Genomic DNA, 15,188 nt, shown 5'->3' with positions numbered 1-15,188 from the left:
GACGCAAATTTCATCATCAGCAGAGTACGCACGTACTGTATGCACATCGCACAATTTTCATAAGCACCCCTACAGAAATTCTAGCTTTTCAGCACCTAACTGTCAAGCTTTTGTTGTTGTTGTGCTCATGTGTTATCATGTGTCCTACAGCTGCTAAAAATAACAATGCTTCTGGTGCCTTAATTTAAGACAAAGTCACTTATTTTTATTATGCTGTTTGAAGAAATTGTTTTTTTTTTCTTTTCTTTTTACTAATTATTAATTATTAAGGGATAAATTCTTAAATTCAGTCATTGCTTGTAATAAGCACAACATGCTTACATTAAGGCATTTTTGCTTTAAGATAGTGACTACATATTTATGCTATTTTCAAGAATTCTTACCAAGTCAGTTTTGCCTACCCCATTGGCAGATTTTTTTTTTTGTTTGATTTTAGTACACTTTAGCTAGATTTAAGTGTGTATTGCTTGTTTCACGAAAGGCATTTTTTGCAGTGTAGTCTTTGATTGCTTTCCTAATTGTTTATCTACAGATGTCAATGAGTGCCAGGTTCATAATGGAGGTTGCCAGCACAGATGTGTGAACACCAGAGGTTCCTACTATTGTCAGTGCAACCCAGGCTTCCGTCTACACATCGATGGCCGAACTTGTATTGGTGAGTGAGGCATAGGTTTCACAGTTCACAGACTGGCAACTGGCCTTGGCTTGAACTTCTGGATTCTGTCACCACTATCCACCACTATCCACAATCCTAAGGCTGATTACTTTCAAAGCCAATATAGGACTCCACTTTCAGCTATGTGTATGAGAAGAAATGAAAGCACTATTTGTTTTCATACCAGCTGAATGTTTCCTACTGTTCTGTACTGTACAACCCTTGTTATAGTCTGTTTGAGGCAGTGAGCATTGAGGTTGAGCAGTGTTTAATTTCATATATCTTATTTGTTTTTCAGCCAACTACTGCTCTGCCTTTGATAAAGAAGGTGTCAGATCAACACCTCATTCCGTGTTAACATATTGACCAAAACTGATTAATCTTCCTTCTCTTTACATTTAGACAGCCACCATTTTGGCCAGATTGAGCCACACAGGGAATTATGACTCCACTTTAGATGTTCCTCGACGTGGCTTAAAGGCCATTCTTCGGAACCCAAGAGGATTTCTTATCCATGTGTTTTTAATTACACACAGTAAAAACTCTTTCCTTCTTTGACATATTAACTTATGGAGGATTTTTATGACTTTCTGATGTCATCCTTAAAATGAGGATGTGGTTCATAGGTTTAATCATGACATTCTCTCAAGACCCACCAAGTTGTTTGCTATTACTGTAAAGCAGCTGTCATTTGTTTAAGTGAAATAAGAGGGCATTCAGAAGAGTTGAGAGGTGGCCTTCATATATCCAGTTCCACTGGTTTCCATTTGCCATTCATGAATTTTGTGTCCTGGAAACAAGCCTTTGTGTTTAAGCACTTTAAAATAATAGCAATTCATCCATCTGCTGCTCTGCTGTGGGTTTGAAGCAGTAGCTGCACTGAACGTATCCACTGTAGATGCTCCAGACTCCTCCGCTGGGATGAGGTCCTAAGCTATTTCAGTAAATGTGAGGAGTCCAGGGCTGCAAGCCCAGAATCATTCCATAAGTCAGTGGTGCTGAGTGAGTGAGGGAACCAGCTGGGTTCAGTTAAACCACATAAGGATATGTTAATTAATCACAGACATTTGGATCATTTGATGTGCCTAATGTTCCCTCAGAAAGCTGGCAATCAGCCTGATGTCTTGTATCAGATATCCATAAAGCTTTAAAAGCCAACAGGTAGGTGCATAATAACTCTGCTACAAGCCAAATATTTTCTTCTGCTGAATGGGGTACCACTTTTTACCTTTGGAAGCATTTTCTTATCCAGGCTTCTGTTTCTAATTTAGAATACCACAATGTATATCTCCATCCAGCTTCAAAACACTGTCATTATTTTCTCTTTCTCATTTGGATAAAATTTGGATGCATGATGACAGATATAAAGCTCACACATACCTTGTGTGCACAACAAATGTGAACAGTCTGTTGTATTGCTTTTAAGGTCACACTTTCTGCATTTTCAGCACTTTCCATTGCTTTCAAATATGTGCTTAACGTCTTGTCTGTTTACCAACCTTTAAGCTGTAACCCTTCTTTGGCCCTGTGTAATGGCTTCTGGTCAAGTGATTCTAGAAAATCTTTTTCCTGATTTCTGACTCAAGAAGACTAACAGGATACTGCAATTAAAATAAGCTCCAAAGGAATAAGCTCCAACTGAAGAGCATCATTAACAAAACGCTAATGACAGTGTGTAAAAACCTTGCAATCACACTATTTGAGCATCAAACTGTCGTGATTACAGGGGTGGGTGACACGTGGGTGGACAAAGAGGCAAGCTAGTAATGTTCACACTCTGTATAAACACAGTGCTCTTTACTCACATTGACTTAACCCTGTTCAGCCCTCTGTTTAATGGGTTTTAATGGTGCAGTGCAGGACAATTTACTGCATTGTTTTACCCTATTATTATACGTTTCAGTTCAGTCTCATGCAAAACATACTAAAGTGTACCATTGTATGTCACTGCACTGTCAAGCAAAAAAGGTATTAAACTCGACCTATCTTTGGTGCTGTAGATGTACCTTTATCTTTTGTACCTTTATTATGTTTCTTTCACCTATAAATAATGTACCTTTAAAAAGATGTAAGGTACATATTTGGACCATAATTACTTTCTAGAGTAAGGCTTTAAAGGTACTGTATATATATATATATATATATATATATATATATATATATATATATATATATATATATATATAATATGCAGCTTTCTACGTTAAAGATAAGTACTAAAGGTACAAAAGATGCATGTTTGAGGGTACCATCCCAGCAACAAGGAAAGATATAGTTTAGTACTGGTTTTTGTCTGGGAATGTGGGTTGGGAACGTCAAGGGCACAACTCTTCTACCTTATGTATTTATCTTTTACCTACAGTAGGAAAGTTAATGGATTTCAAGCTTATATTAGAGTGTCCCACCCCAGTGGTACTGTTGACAAACTTTTTTGAGAGTACTGAATAGCTGGGTCATTAGATATCACATTTAGTGCTGAGTGGAGATGAGAAACATGTTGAATTTGTTCACCATGACACCATTATTAGTATTTTACTAAGGAAACAATAATCCAGTCAATTTGTTTTTACTAGGCTTTAAAGAAGTGAACAGAATGGCATTTGTATAGTCCCACAGAAATCCAGTAACAGTTGTAGCTGTCCAAACAATGATCTGAATAATAGATTTACATCTGAAATAGTTTCTATGCAATGTCTTTTTAGCAGCTTCTACAGTACATATTTCATAGCCTTACTATTGTCCAATTGGGGTGAAGATAAAATGCCAAATACAACCTTTTATTATTAACATCAAGATTTGTAGGACACATACTGTATTAGTACAGTCCTGTCAGTGTCTATTTTACATCATTCTTATGCAAACAGTTTTGCATTAGTGTATAATCTCTAACTCTGTGGTTCCTGTGTGAAACTCTCACAACTCTCTTTGCTTCTCAGCTGTGCTCTCCTGTGCTATTAGTAATGGAGGCTGTGAACAGGAGTGTGTACAGTTCTCTCCTGCCCACTTCCAGTGTCGCTGCAGACATAACTACCAGCTTACTGCTGACGGCAAACACTGTAAATGTAAGTGACCTTTGCTTGTTTTTTTCCCCATACAGCTAATTTTTGGGAACTGCCTACTGCATACATGGAAAGGTCATTCTCAGCTGTGCAATACACAGGCAACAGACAAGACAATAACAGATTTTTAATGTAGAATAAAATATCAAATAAAAATCATGTCACTGTGTGGAGGGCTGTGTGTGCCAGTGTGGCATGTGCAAAGTGCTTGGCATGAGATAAATAAATAGTAAAATGAATAATTAAATATAAAAATAATTACATACATGTTAAAATTTACAAATTAAATATCATTCACTCATTCACTTTTAGTAACCGCTTTATTCTGGTCAGTGTCAAGTCTATTCAGGGAACACTGGGCATGAGGCAGGAATACACCTGGAATGGGACACCAGTCAATCACAAGGCACCATGAGCACACACACCACAAATTCCCGTACTCATGCAATACCTAGGGGCAATTGATCTTAGCCAGTTCACCCACTGCCATGTTTTTGGAAGCTTGGAGGAAATTGGAGAATCTATGGACTAGGATTCCTGCATCCCATGGTAATTGAACCACATAGTCTTTGATAGGTTTTTCAAAATTCCTGCCAGCACAAGTTGCACACCTTTAGTTACTGTGTGGAAAACCAGAGAAAGAAAAGGATTAGAAAAGCTTAAATATATCCAGACTAATAAAACAGTGAATATGGCCTCTTTCTATTTAGTTGTATGGATAGATGAAAGGCTTTCTGTCTTTTGAGAAAGACAGCTAAAATATCTGCTGAAGCACTCAGATGTGGAGTCTCTGAGCTTCTCGCTAGGCTAAAGGCTTAATATCTGGAAGCCCATTTGGATGTCTGCCTATAGGCTCTTACCACATGACTTGATATTGCTGTATTGTCTTTAATTGATTCATACTAGCTGTTTGGATCAAAGTTACTGATGATAATGACACAGCAATAACAAATAACAAAGCTAAGACTCCAGCTGAAGTAATTTATTGGGATGGAAAACAGAGCTTAGCATGTGCATGAAGTGCATAAATATTAAATGTGTTAAATTGCTGTGTGATTTGGCATGCTTTGAAATTGTTGCAATTTCCTCCAAGAATCACTCACATTACTCAGCTTTATCTTCTTGGCAAACAAAGGGTCTGCATCTATGTGGCTGCCAAATTGTGCTTCCACTTTAGATTCCTTTGTTCCCCAGTACACACTACCATTTTGAAACAGTTGGAGACACACAGTTGATAATGATTGATCTCCAGAGGGACAAATGATCTATAAATGATCTAGAAGATAAATGATAGATTGCTGCAGAAATGAAATGGATTGCACCCTGATAGATATTGCACACATACAGCAGGATACAAATAAATATTATGCTACTGTTGATTTGGTATTTGAAGGGTAATGGAAATTTAAATAGCTGGGATCTCTAAAGTGTAAAATCTTCATTGCGGATGTACTTGTAATGTCTTTATTAAGCAGAAACATTGTGTTTGTTAATATTCAAATCTTAAAGGTATACAGAAAATGCAGTGCATGTTGTAACTACAAAGTGTGTATTATTTTTTAACAGTCCAGTTCAGTGTGCTCTCATTAGATTACAAGCATTCATACTATATGACCTGATTTAATCATTTAAAAATATTATACAATTCATACAATCATAAGAATACATGTGAAGTTGTGCATAGAAAAAGCATGAATGCTAACCCTATCTCTAACCTTAAACTTTAGAACTTTTTATAGCAGCTGAGTTGTGACTCAACACAATACAACTCAATCAATAGTTCTCAGTGACATTCTTTATATATAATATACTGTTTATTATTCAGATATTTTTCTCAGAAACTACAGTATGTACTGTGCTTACATGGGTCCTGTGAGTTAAAATAGTGAGATTCACTGTATCAAGAACTTTTACGATGTCTCTGTGTGTACCCTGTCTGTAATCATAAACACCAGCTTCTTCATTTAGTAACTTCTTTTTACTTCCAGATATTAGTCATGTAAAATTCCTTAAGAGGATGAAAGGCAGCCGGCACACAGTGCAGAACTGTTAGTAATTATCCTATTTATGCCATAAGAATTGCAACTACTCTCTAATTTAGCCCTGAATTATTACTGTATCCAATTAACCAGTTGTTTGGAATGGAGTATGGATATCTTCAAAAAGGTCAAAAAGGTTTACAGTGTAAATATGCTAAGATCACAGTATTAGTGTATTTCCATGTCTTATAAGTTACAGTATGTGCTCTAATTGTGGCCTGCTTCTCTTATAGTGAGAAACCCATGCGCTGAGAGGAATGGTGGCTGTATGCACACATGTCATAATGTAGGACTTCGTGTCCAGTGTGCCTGCCACACAGGCTACAGCCTGGCTCGGGATCACAAGAGCTGTAAAGGTAAATGGCACTGGCATGAAAGCTGAAAACTTTTTCTGCCCTGTAGCTCACTTCACTTACTCTGCTGTGGAAAGCTCTTTAATAAGGAACATCCTCCCCTTAATGGATCCTTTTGGGAAAATTTAATTCCAGTGGTTTTGGAACATTTGGAAAGCTGGAATAGTGTTTTAAAGCATTTTATTTGGGAAAGGAAAACAAGATTGAATGAATGTGAGATGGGTTCATCTTCTCACCAGGGATTAACAAAACCAGCTAGAGGTTTAAATCCTGTGTCAGAATTACTTTTGGCCTAAAGGTATGTTGAGCCCTCCAGTCAGGTGTTAAAAGGCCATACTCTGAGATCTGACCCTGGACCCTATTTATACAGTAAAACATTGGAGAAGATATTGCTGTTTAAAGTGAGGGTGATTCATAGGGTATTAAGAAACCACACTTGAAATAGATTTGAAATAATTCTATGCAGGATTTCAAATCTTCTCTATTTACACCATTCCCTCAATTCTCATAATTTGAAAAAAGTTCAGATTAGTTGTATGTTATGTGTTTCAGACATTGATGAATGTGAAACTGGACAGGCTGCATGTGCTCATGATTGCAGAAACAATCCAGGTTCCTTCTCCTGCATATGTAACCCTGGATATGAACTAGGCTCTGATGGCAGGAAGTGCTATCGTAAGTAACCTAGAATGTTTGAAGATAAGGTATGGTGATTTGAGCTATCTGCTCTCACATTCTTTTTGGTTCTTGTACACTGTCTGACAGGCATTGAAATGGAGATAGTGAACAGTTGTGAGTCTGGGAATGGAGGCTGCTCTCATCACTGTCAACACGGAACATTAGGACCTGTATGTAGCTGTAACCATGGTTACAAACTTGATGAGGACCTCAGGACTTGTTCAGGTGAACAGATGTTTTAAATACAGAATTGTTTTGCCTACATTAATGTATAATGCCATAGTAAGACCAGGTTTACTATAACAGTCGGGTACAGTGTCCTCCACTAATATTGGCACCCTTGGTAAATATGAGCAAAGAAGGCTATGAAAAATTGTCTTTATTGTTTAACCTTTTGATCTTTTGTTTAAAAAAATCACAAAAATGCTCTGCTCTCATGGATATCAAACAATTGCAAACTCAACACTCTTTGTTTAATATAGGTGTGTGACAATTTCCGGCACCCTTTTAGTTAATACGTTGTGCTACCTCCCTTTGCCAAGATAACAGCTCTGAGTCTTCTCCTATAATACCTGATGATGTTGGAGAATACATGGCAAGGGATCTGAGACCATTCCTCCAAACAGAATCTCTCCAGATCTTTCAAATTTCCTCTTCAGTTCACCATTTTTGTGTTGATTTTGATGTATGTTTTGGATCATTGTCTTGCTGGAAGATTCAACCATGGCCCATTTTAAGCTTTCTGGCAGAGGCAGTCAGGTTTTCATTTAATATCTGTCCATGATGTCATGCATCCTAACAAAATGTCCAGGTCTTCTGGCAGAAAAACAGCCCAAAACATTAAAGAGCCACCACCATGTTTAACTGTGGACATGAGGTACTTTTCCATATGGCTACCTCTCTGTGTGTGCCAAAACCACCTCTGGTGTTTACTGCCAAAAAGCGTTTCTTTTGGTTTCATCTGACCATAGAACCCGATCCCATTTGACGTTCCGGTAGTGTCTGGCAAACTGAAGACGCTTGAGTTTGTTTTTGGATGAGAGTAGACGCTTTTTTCTTAAAACCCTTCCAACCAACTTGTGGTGATGTAGGTGACTTCGTATTGTAGTTTTGGAGACTTTCTGACTCCAAGACACAAGTAACTTCTGCAATTCTCCAGCTGTGATCCTTGGAGATTTTTTGGCCACTCGAACCATCCTCTTCACAGTGTGTTGAGACGATATAGACACACGTACAATTCTAGGGTGATTCATAGTAATTCCGGTTGACTGGAAATACTTAATTATTGCCCCAATGGTGGAAGTGGGCATTTTCAATGCTTGTGCTATTTTCTTATAATTTGGTTCAATTTCAATAAGAACTCCAATTAAATACCCATGAGAAATCTTCATGGGAATTCTGTGTGAATTTCCTGTAAGGGCATAAACCTGAGTGTAAAGTTTAAGTTTAAGTGAAATTTTCATGTTTGAAAACACAGTCACAAGGACATCTTAGCAGACATTGTAGCAGAAATATACTGATATATTTGCTTATATTTAATCCCAGGCAATTGCTTTAAGACTACATGGGAAGCCCAGCGTCCACTAAACTTAATGTGGCAATGAAATCTTTTTATATTAAATGTAGAAATGTGTCTATGTTAGTCATCACTGTTGGTGAAATTCAATATTTTAGCACACCAGATGATAAAATGTCCCCCTACAGTACCACATTGTTTGTTCTTTTAACACAAACTGTTTTCAGTGGACATCACAGCCTACATGAAAAACTCCTTTGAAGCTCCTGACACAGTGCTGATAGAGACCTGGCATCTATGGGCTTTTTGGGTCCCGTCCAGGCTCTGTGCATCTCTTGGGGTGAATGGGAGTGAGGGTTTTATATAGAAAACCCCAAAATTATGCTTGTCCAGCCTGGAAGCACAGCTTCTCCATGTGATGATTGGGAGATCTCTCAAAGGGGTGGAACTTCGAAACCAACTGCCAGTCACTGAAATGTTAATGAACATGATTGGCATCTCAAAACAAAACATACTGGCACTAGTCAGACTGAGGGCTCAGAGCTGCAATAGTGGTTAGTAGGCTTACCAAATAACAGTTTTACTCAACTTGTATTGCTCACTAGGGTGCATGGTGGCTTAGTGGTTAGCATGTTTGCTTCACACCTCCAAGGGCGGGGGTTTGATTCCCACCATAACCCTGTGTGTGCAGAGTTTGCATATTCTCCCTGTGCTATGGGGGTTCCTCCCCAGTCCAAAGACATGCATGGTAGGTTGATTGGTGTGTCTGTAGTGTGAGTGTGACCCTGAAAAGAATATAGTGGATGGATGTATAGCTCACTATTTTATCTTTGTAATTGGTAAATATGGTAAAACTTGTAAGTATAAGGTTATGTTTGATTATTTGAGTTAATTTCTAATTTTTAAAAAATATTTAGCTAGCTTTCACCACCGTCTTCAGTGAACTTTAGTTAGCGGCCAGACGAACAGAACACACACAGATATATACTGTACATACTGTCAATATACTTCAATAAAAGACACCTATGCTTCCCCTATTAAAAAAACAAAAAAAAAAAACACCAGCCACCACTGTATTGTGATACATTAGAAAATACATATTTTTTACACAGTGACTCTGTCTACTCAGCCAGCTGGACTATGGTGGTCTATATTACTATATTCCACAGTCTAATATGATTTATTTCGATTGGTAGTTTCTCTGTGAGTGTTGTGTAGGATTTTCTCTCCAGTCAGAAAGAAAAGCTGCTCTTTTCTCTGACTGGAAATATGCTTTAGTAAAATTTCCCACCCTGAAGGGTAAACCTGCAGTAGTGATACATAGTATTGCTTCATGTGGTGTGTCGAGCAGATTCACCAGGGCTCTTTGTGTTTTCCAGACTTGGATGAATGTCTAGAGGAGAGCTCATGCTGTGAACAGGACTGCACCAACTATCCTGGTGGCTATGAATGCTACTGCAGGGCAGGATACAGACTCAACTCAGATGGATGTGGATGTGATGGTACACAACTGCTTTGTTCTTTGCTAAACCTCAGACATTTCTATACAAAATACATGAATCTTCATGCCTTGTTTTGTGTTGAGTTGAACAGATGAATGTTTTTGTGTGTATGTATGCATGTATGTATGTTTTAATACATGTTGACAGATGTAGATGAGTGTGTGTCTGATAATGGAGGCTGTGAGCATACCTGTCAGAACACAGCCGGGTCTTATCAGTGTTTCTGTCATCTGGGACACCATCTGGCTGACGACACGCACTCCTGCATCCGTAGGTTAATGGTCTGAAATGCATCTGAGAAAGCTCTGTTACAATATACTACTATATACTATATATATTTAAACAATCACATATGACACATATAACATGCCTATGTCTCCTCCTTTCCATGTTTGTCCAGCTCTAAAGAAGGGACTAGAACCACTGTCTATTGAAGCACTGTCTCGCCATATAGTTGTGGAGAACCCATTTTCAGAGTTTACTCTGCTGCAGGACTACCCTCAGCCTCTAGAGCGTTATGCTGATTACGAAGAGTACACCTTTGGAGAACTGCGGGCGGAGAGCACCATCATTGAGAAATTTGGTCAGTCACTGAAGGTTTCAAAGAGGCCTCTTGTCTTTTTGCCTATGATCCTTTTCATGGTAATATATTTAACAGCCATATTCATCTTAAATCATATTCAGTAGTCTGGGTAACCATGGGTTATTCAGGAACTCTAGCGAAACAAAAAAAAAAGAAAAGGAAAATGTATGTAATTACGAAAGTTAGGAGTATAAGTCAATCTGTTCTGAGAATTTAAGCCATTATGCATGCTCAATGAGATATTTACCAAACACAGACCATTATGATTCTATGAATGTTGGTTTATTGATTCTTAGCCCAGTGTTGTTATTTTTAAATTACTTTTCATATTCTAAAATTACACAGTGTGTCTGAACAACACATTTGGCCATGACTGCAGTCTGACATGTGAGGACTGTTCTAATGGTGGTGTGTGTAATGTTGAGAGCAATGGCTGTATCTGCCCTGATGGCTGGGCCGGCATTATCTGCAACCAGAGTGAGTCTATAGTGAAAAAAATCCTTGTTTTATAAGCACAAACTGTCAATGTATGACCTGTCTCATGTTTTTGGCCACCAGCCTGTCCTGAGGGCACTTTTGGGAGAAACTGCTCCTTTATATGCAAATGTAGGAACGGAGCCACATGTGATCCTGTGAAGGGATTTTGCCATTGCCCCCCAGGGGTCAGTGGAGACATGTGTCAGAATGGTGAGTGTCGTGTCATATAGCATTCCGGATGTTTGATGCATCCCTGTTTCATGGAAAATAGAATATTTGTTAATTTTTCATCTCTGGACATTTTCTAAGTTAATGCCTTTATTTGTATCATTCACTGTAATTCTTACTTTTCCGTCAACCCCATGGCTTAGCAGTAGCTATGGATATTAGAATAAGCAAAGTCTGATTATAACTCTGTGGTCTGTGTCTTTCAGGATGTCCTAAAGGTTTTTATGGCAAGTACTGCAATAAAAAGTGCAACTGTGCAAATAATGGACGATGCCATCAAATCTATGGTGCCTGTCTGTGTGAACCAGGCCTGTATGGGAGGTTCTGCCATCTCAGTATGTCACAACAGTTTGAACTCTGAATGTCCCTAAATAACTTTGCAAAGTTTGCTTAAGTGTCCTTTTGCAAGATTAATGCTTCTTGTATTTGTCATATTATTTCATGTTTAGGATGTCCTAGATGGTCATATGGACCTGGCTGTTCAGCTGAGTGTCAGTGTGTTCAACAAACCACTCTCGAATGCCACAGACGCCATGGAACCTGTGCATGTAAACCTGGATACCAGGGCAAGACATGCAGTGACGGTTAGCTGATTTGTTGCTGCTGGCAGCATAAAATCCAAACGCAAATCCAAAATATAAAGGTGAAAAGACTGTTTTTTGTTTTCTCATCTTTGGTTCTCAGAGTGCGATAGTGGGTACTATGGCTCAGGATGCAAGACAAAATGCGGGTGTCCACCAGGAGCTAACTGCCATCATATAACTGGAGAGTGTCAGCAACAGTGTCTAGCTGGGTGGCATGGAAAGAACTGTGACCAAGGTGTGAACGTTTATACTTAAGTCTTATACTACTGACACTATATATCACATGCCTAAACACAGCAGTGAAATAATGTATTTTGACAGAGTGTGAATTAATTATATATCTCATACTGCTTCCTTGTGTCAGAGTTAAAGAACCTGTCACAGAAGAGAACATATACTCTTTTCAGCCATATTACAACTGACAATGAAGAAAAAAAATCCTATTTCTTCTCTCCATTTTCTATCCCCATTTTGGGGTTTGGGGGGTGGGGGATAAAAACAAGAGTGTCTGTTTGAAGGTGGTGGCCTATATGCTACAAAAAACCCTGTCTCAGTTTCTACTCAAGGAAATTCTGCCAACCTTGTGCATAACCCATCTCTGAATATGCATAACTTTCCCCACATAAACACTGTATTGATGTAACCTTTGGACTTAAGACATCAATTGTAAATACGGCCTTATGTTTTGATTGTTGCTCAGCTCAAATGTATCACTGTTCATCCTCTCACATGCTCTCACAAGAACTATAAAACTCCAAAATACCACAACTGCAAAATAACAGCTGCCAAAGCAGAGACCAAAGCAGCTGGATATGGCAATATGCGTAGAGGCTATTTTTCTTCATTGTAGAAGTTGTCTGTAAAAGTGGAAAATGCGAACTTCTAATGCTGTGGGCTTCAGTCTATCAAGAAAATCTCCAAACTACAACAGTTTCAGCTCTACGATCTGCCAACGTAGTCACGGAAATATCCTTGATCTGGAAGTTGTTAAACAATCAGAGTGTTGCATCTGCTATTAATTAGGAACAACAGGCGGTAAGAGGAGGCACTCCAGGCTGTCTTCCCAGTTCACCCACAGCCCCCAGAAAGACAGCATATGGAGTATTAGCTCTTCTCACTATTTCTTATTCTAATATGTTATTTGGCTTCTGATACTTTCTCTGGCTTCTAAGATTTGTTAGGTTGCTTTAGATACCATGTGGTCTGCTTACTGCCAAAAGAAGGACAGGGGCATGGAAGTCTGACTCAAACCACTGGCTCGTTGATTAATCTGTGTTATCTCCACTGTGTTCCTTTCCTTACTGACTACTGTTTTAAAAGCCTGAATATAAGATTGCCTACTGTACTGCAAATCACCCAGAGCCTCTGTCCTACTGGAGTTAATCCAGACCCTCTGTCCTAGTGAAGTTAATGTGAGGCTTATTCTACTTTCTTTAACACAGAGCCTCAGTCCTACTGAAGTGAACCCAAAGTGTTGCAGTTAATCTATATTTACAGTTTCCCATGCTTTGCGCTTGCCAATCCTTGCCTAGAGTCATACTCCTTAACTTATTTAGACAGGTCCACATTTCAAAGGCAATTTACCTAGACAGTTAGTCCTACTAAGTGGCATGTTGATGCAGTGGATAGCATGGCTGCCTCACAGCTCCAGGATCCCTGGTTTGATCCCGAGCTCGAGTTACTGTCTGTGCACAGTTTTGCATGTTCTTCCTATGTTAGTATGGGTTTCCTCCTAGTTCTCTGGTTTCCTCATATTGTCCAAAAACATGTGGGTAGGCAGCTTAGCTGCACTAAATTGCCTATTCAGTAGCTGTGAGTGGGTGTTTGAATGTGTGTATGTGTCCTGGGTGAATTCTCTTAACTTTGCATGCCTGATCCGTAGCCTCAGTCCCACTTCTGTCAACAAAGAACATCAGTCCTACAAGGGTTAACCTGGATCCTCTACTGAATGGACTGAAACCATAACCATGCAGCTCTTAACTAAAAATTAGCACAAAGACTCAATCAAACGTTATCCTTCACCATCACTTCTGGCCCTGACTCTTTATGGCTGCCCTGATATATGGTCCTGAAGTTGTAACCTCACTATTAATAACTGTATCTGAGGTCTGCAGCACCTCAACACACCTGTGTTTGTAACTGCTGCATTATTATAAATGATGCCCTATTTCAAGGATTGCATTTATTTAAACTATGATGGTGACAGTAGAAAGAAAGCATAGTTCCTGTTTAAAATTAGCCACGAGCATAACAACCGAGACTACAGGAAAGAAGAAAGACCACATCAAAGTGTATTAGCACTTCTGAGATTTCAGTTTACTCAGAATTAAGTCTGCACCTGTGTTTCTAGTCCAAAGACACTGTGTCAAATACAATGTGTGTTTATGTCTCTTTACCAGAATGTCCAGAAGGGTGGTTTGGTGCAGGCTGCTCTGAGCACTGTGACTGTAATGGAGCAGTGTGTGATTCTGTTACGGGACGCTGCCACTGTCCAGCTGGCATGATGGGAAAACACTGTGGTGAAGGTAAACAGCAATGGGGTACACTGGATGAACATGTGCAGACCATAGTGTTCTCTCTGGATAACCAGTTAAGATCTTTGTATAGCAGATCAGTCATATTGAATCTTTATAGCTTGATAAATTGAATTGCACATTTCCAGAAACAACCACTTATAATAATCCCATTTCACACTTTGACCTGTTTGTTGTCTAAGCTCTAGACACATTTGAGGAAAAAGTCTAAAAGACATAAGCATAGAGAGAGAGAATATGTTTGGGCCTACATGTCTGTTTTCAGCTATTAAACTCTGGCCAAAGATCATAAAACGTATGTCTTCCCAAAGGCCTCTTTACTTTCTGAGCTCTTTGTCAAATACCAGGCAAACACACAGCTCATCATTCTTAATGAGACAGTTTAAATATGTGTTTCTGAGTTGTAGCTCCCCACTGAAATGTAGCAGCAACACTACAGTATGTGTAGGATCAGACATTAAGACAATCAGGACTCTTTGTGGAGAGTAGTAAATGTGGGAGTGCGGTGTGATGTAGTTTGAGAGAATAATGGTGTTTTAGAAATGCCAGGTTTAAACTGCAGGAGCTGTTTAGCTTGGCTCAGATGTCTGGCAGTCTCACAGACCTTTACTTATATAGTAGCATACAGCATTAAGACCTGCTCTGCGATCAGTTAATAAAGATTTAACCAAAACACAAAGCAATGGAAAGCAGTTTGTCAGCCATGAAAAATGTACTTTAACAGAATTCCTCCCTCAATATAGTAATCTCACTAGGTTAAATGGAGAATTAGTTTCAGGTCATGAACTACCTTGTTGTATGTCAAATGTGTTGTATTCCAGAGTGTGAGAAGGGCCACTGGGGCCTGGCTTGTGCTGAATCATGTCCCAACTGTGAGAATGGAGGGGTGTGTGACAAGCAGAACGGAACCTGTGTGTGTCCACCAGGCTATGCTGGAAACCTCTGTCAGGCTGGTAGGGCACAGCTGTAGTTTATCTGAC

General features: G+C 39.0%; 1 protein-coding gene across 1 annotated transcript in view; it reads left to right on the top strand.

The window, feature by feature from the left end:
- The window catches only part of megf6a (multiple EGF-like-domains 6a), a 31,996-nt gene that overhangs the window by 7,004 nt on the left and 9,804 nt on the right, over nt 1-15,188 (top strand). Inside the window, exons 2-16 of the mRNA XM_053643363.1 lie at nt 533-655; nt 3,592-3,717; nt 5,987-6,109; nt 6,659-6,781; nt 6,872-7,009; nt 9,680-9,802; nt 9,950-10,072; nt 10,203-10,385; nt 10,731-10,862; nt 10,944-11,072; nt 11,297-11,425; nt 11,540-11,674; nt 11,775-11,909; nt 14,074-14,199; nt 15,030-15,161. Coding sequence (XP_053499338.1) covers nt 533-655; nt 3,592-3,717; nt 5,987-6,109; nt 6,659-6,781; nt 6,872-7,009; nt 9,680-9,802; nt 9,950-10,072; nt 10,203-10,385; nt 10,731-10,862; nt 10,944-11,072; nt 11,297-11,425; nt 11,540-11,674; nt 11,775-11,909; nt 14,074-14,199; nt 15,030-15,161 — 1,980 coding nt within the window. The remainder of the gene's footprint in view (nt 1-532; nt 656-3,591; nt 3,718-5,986; nt 6,110-6,658; nt 6,782-6,871; nt 7,010-9,679; nt 9,803-9,949; nt 10,073-10,202; nt 10,386-10,730; nt 10,863-10,943; nt 11,073-11,296; nt 11,426-11,539; nt 11,675-11,774; nt 11,910-14,073; nt 14,200-15,029; nt 15,162-15,188) is intronic.

This window comes from Ictalurus furcatus, chromosome 15 (assembly GCF_023375685.1).
Source record: "Ictalurus furcatus strain D&B chromosome 15, Billie_1.0, whole genome shotgun sequence".
Lineage (NCBI taxonomy): Eukaryota > Metazoa > Chordata > Actinopteri > Siluriformes > Ictaluridae > Ictalurus > Ictalurus furcatus.
The sequence above is the reverse complement of the archived record's forward strand: the minus strand, read 5'-3'. Positions and strand labels throughout refer to the sequence as shown.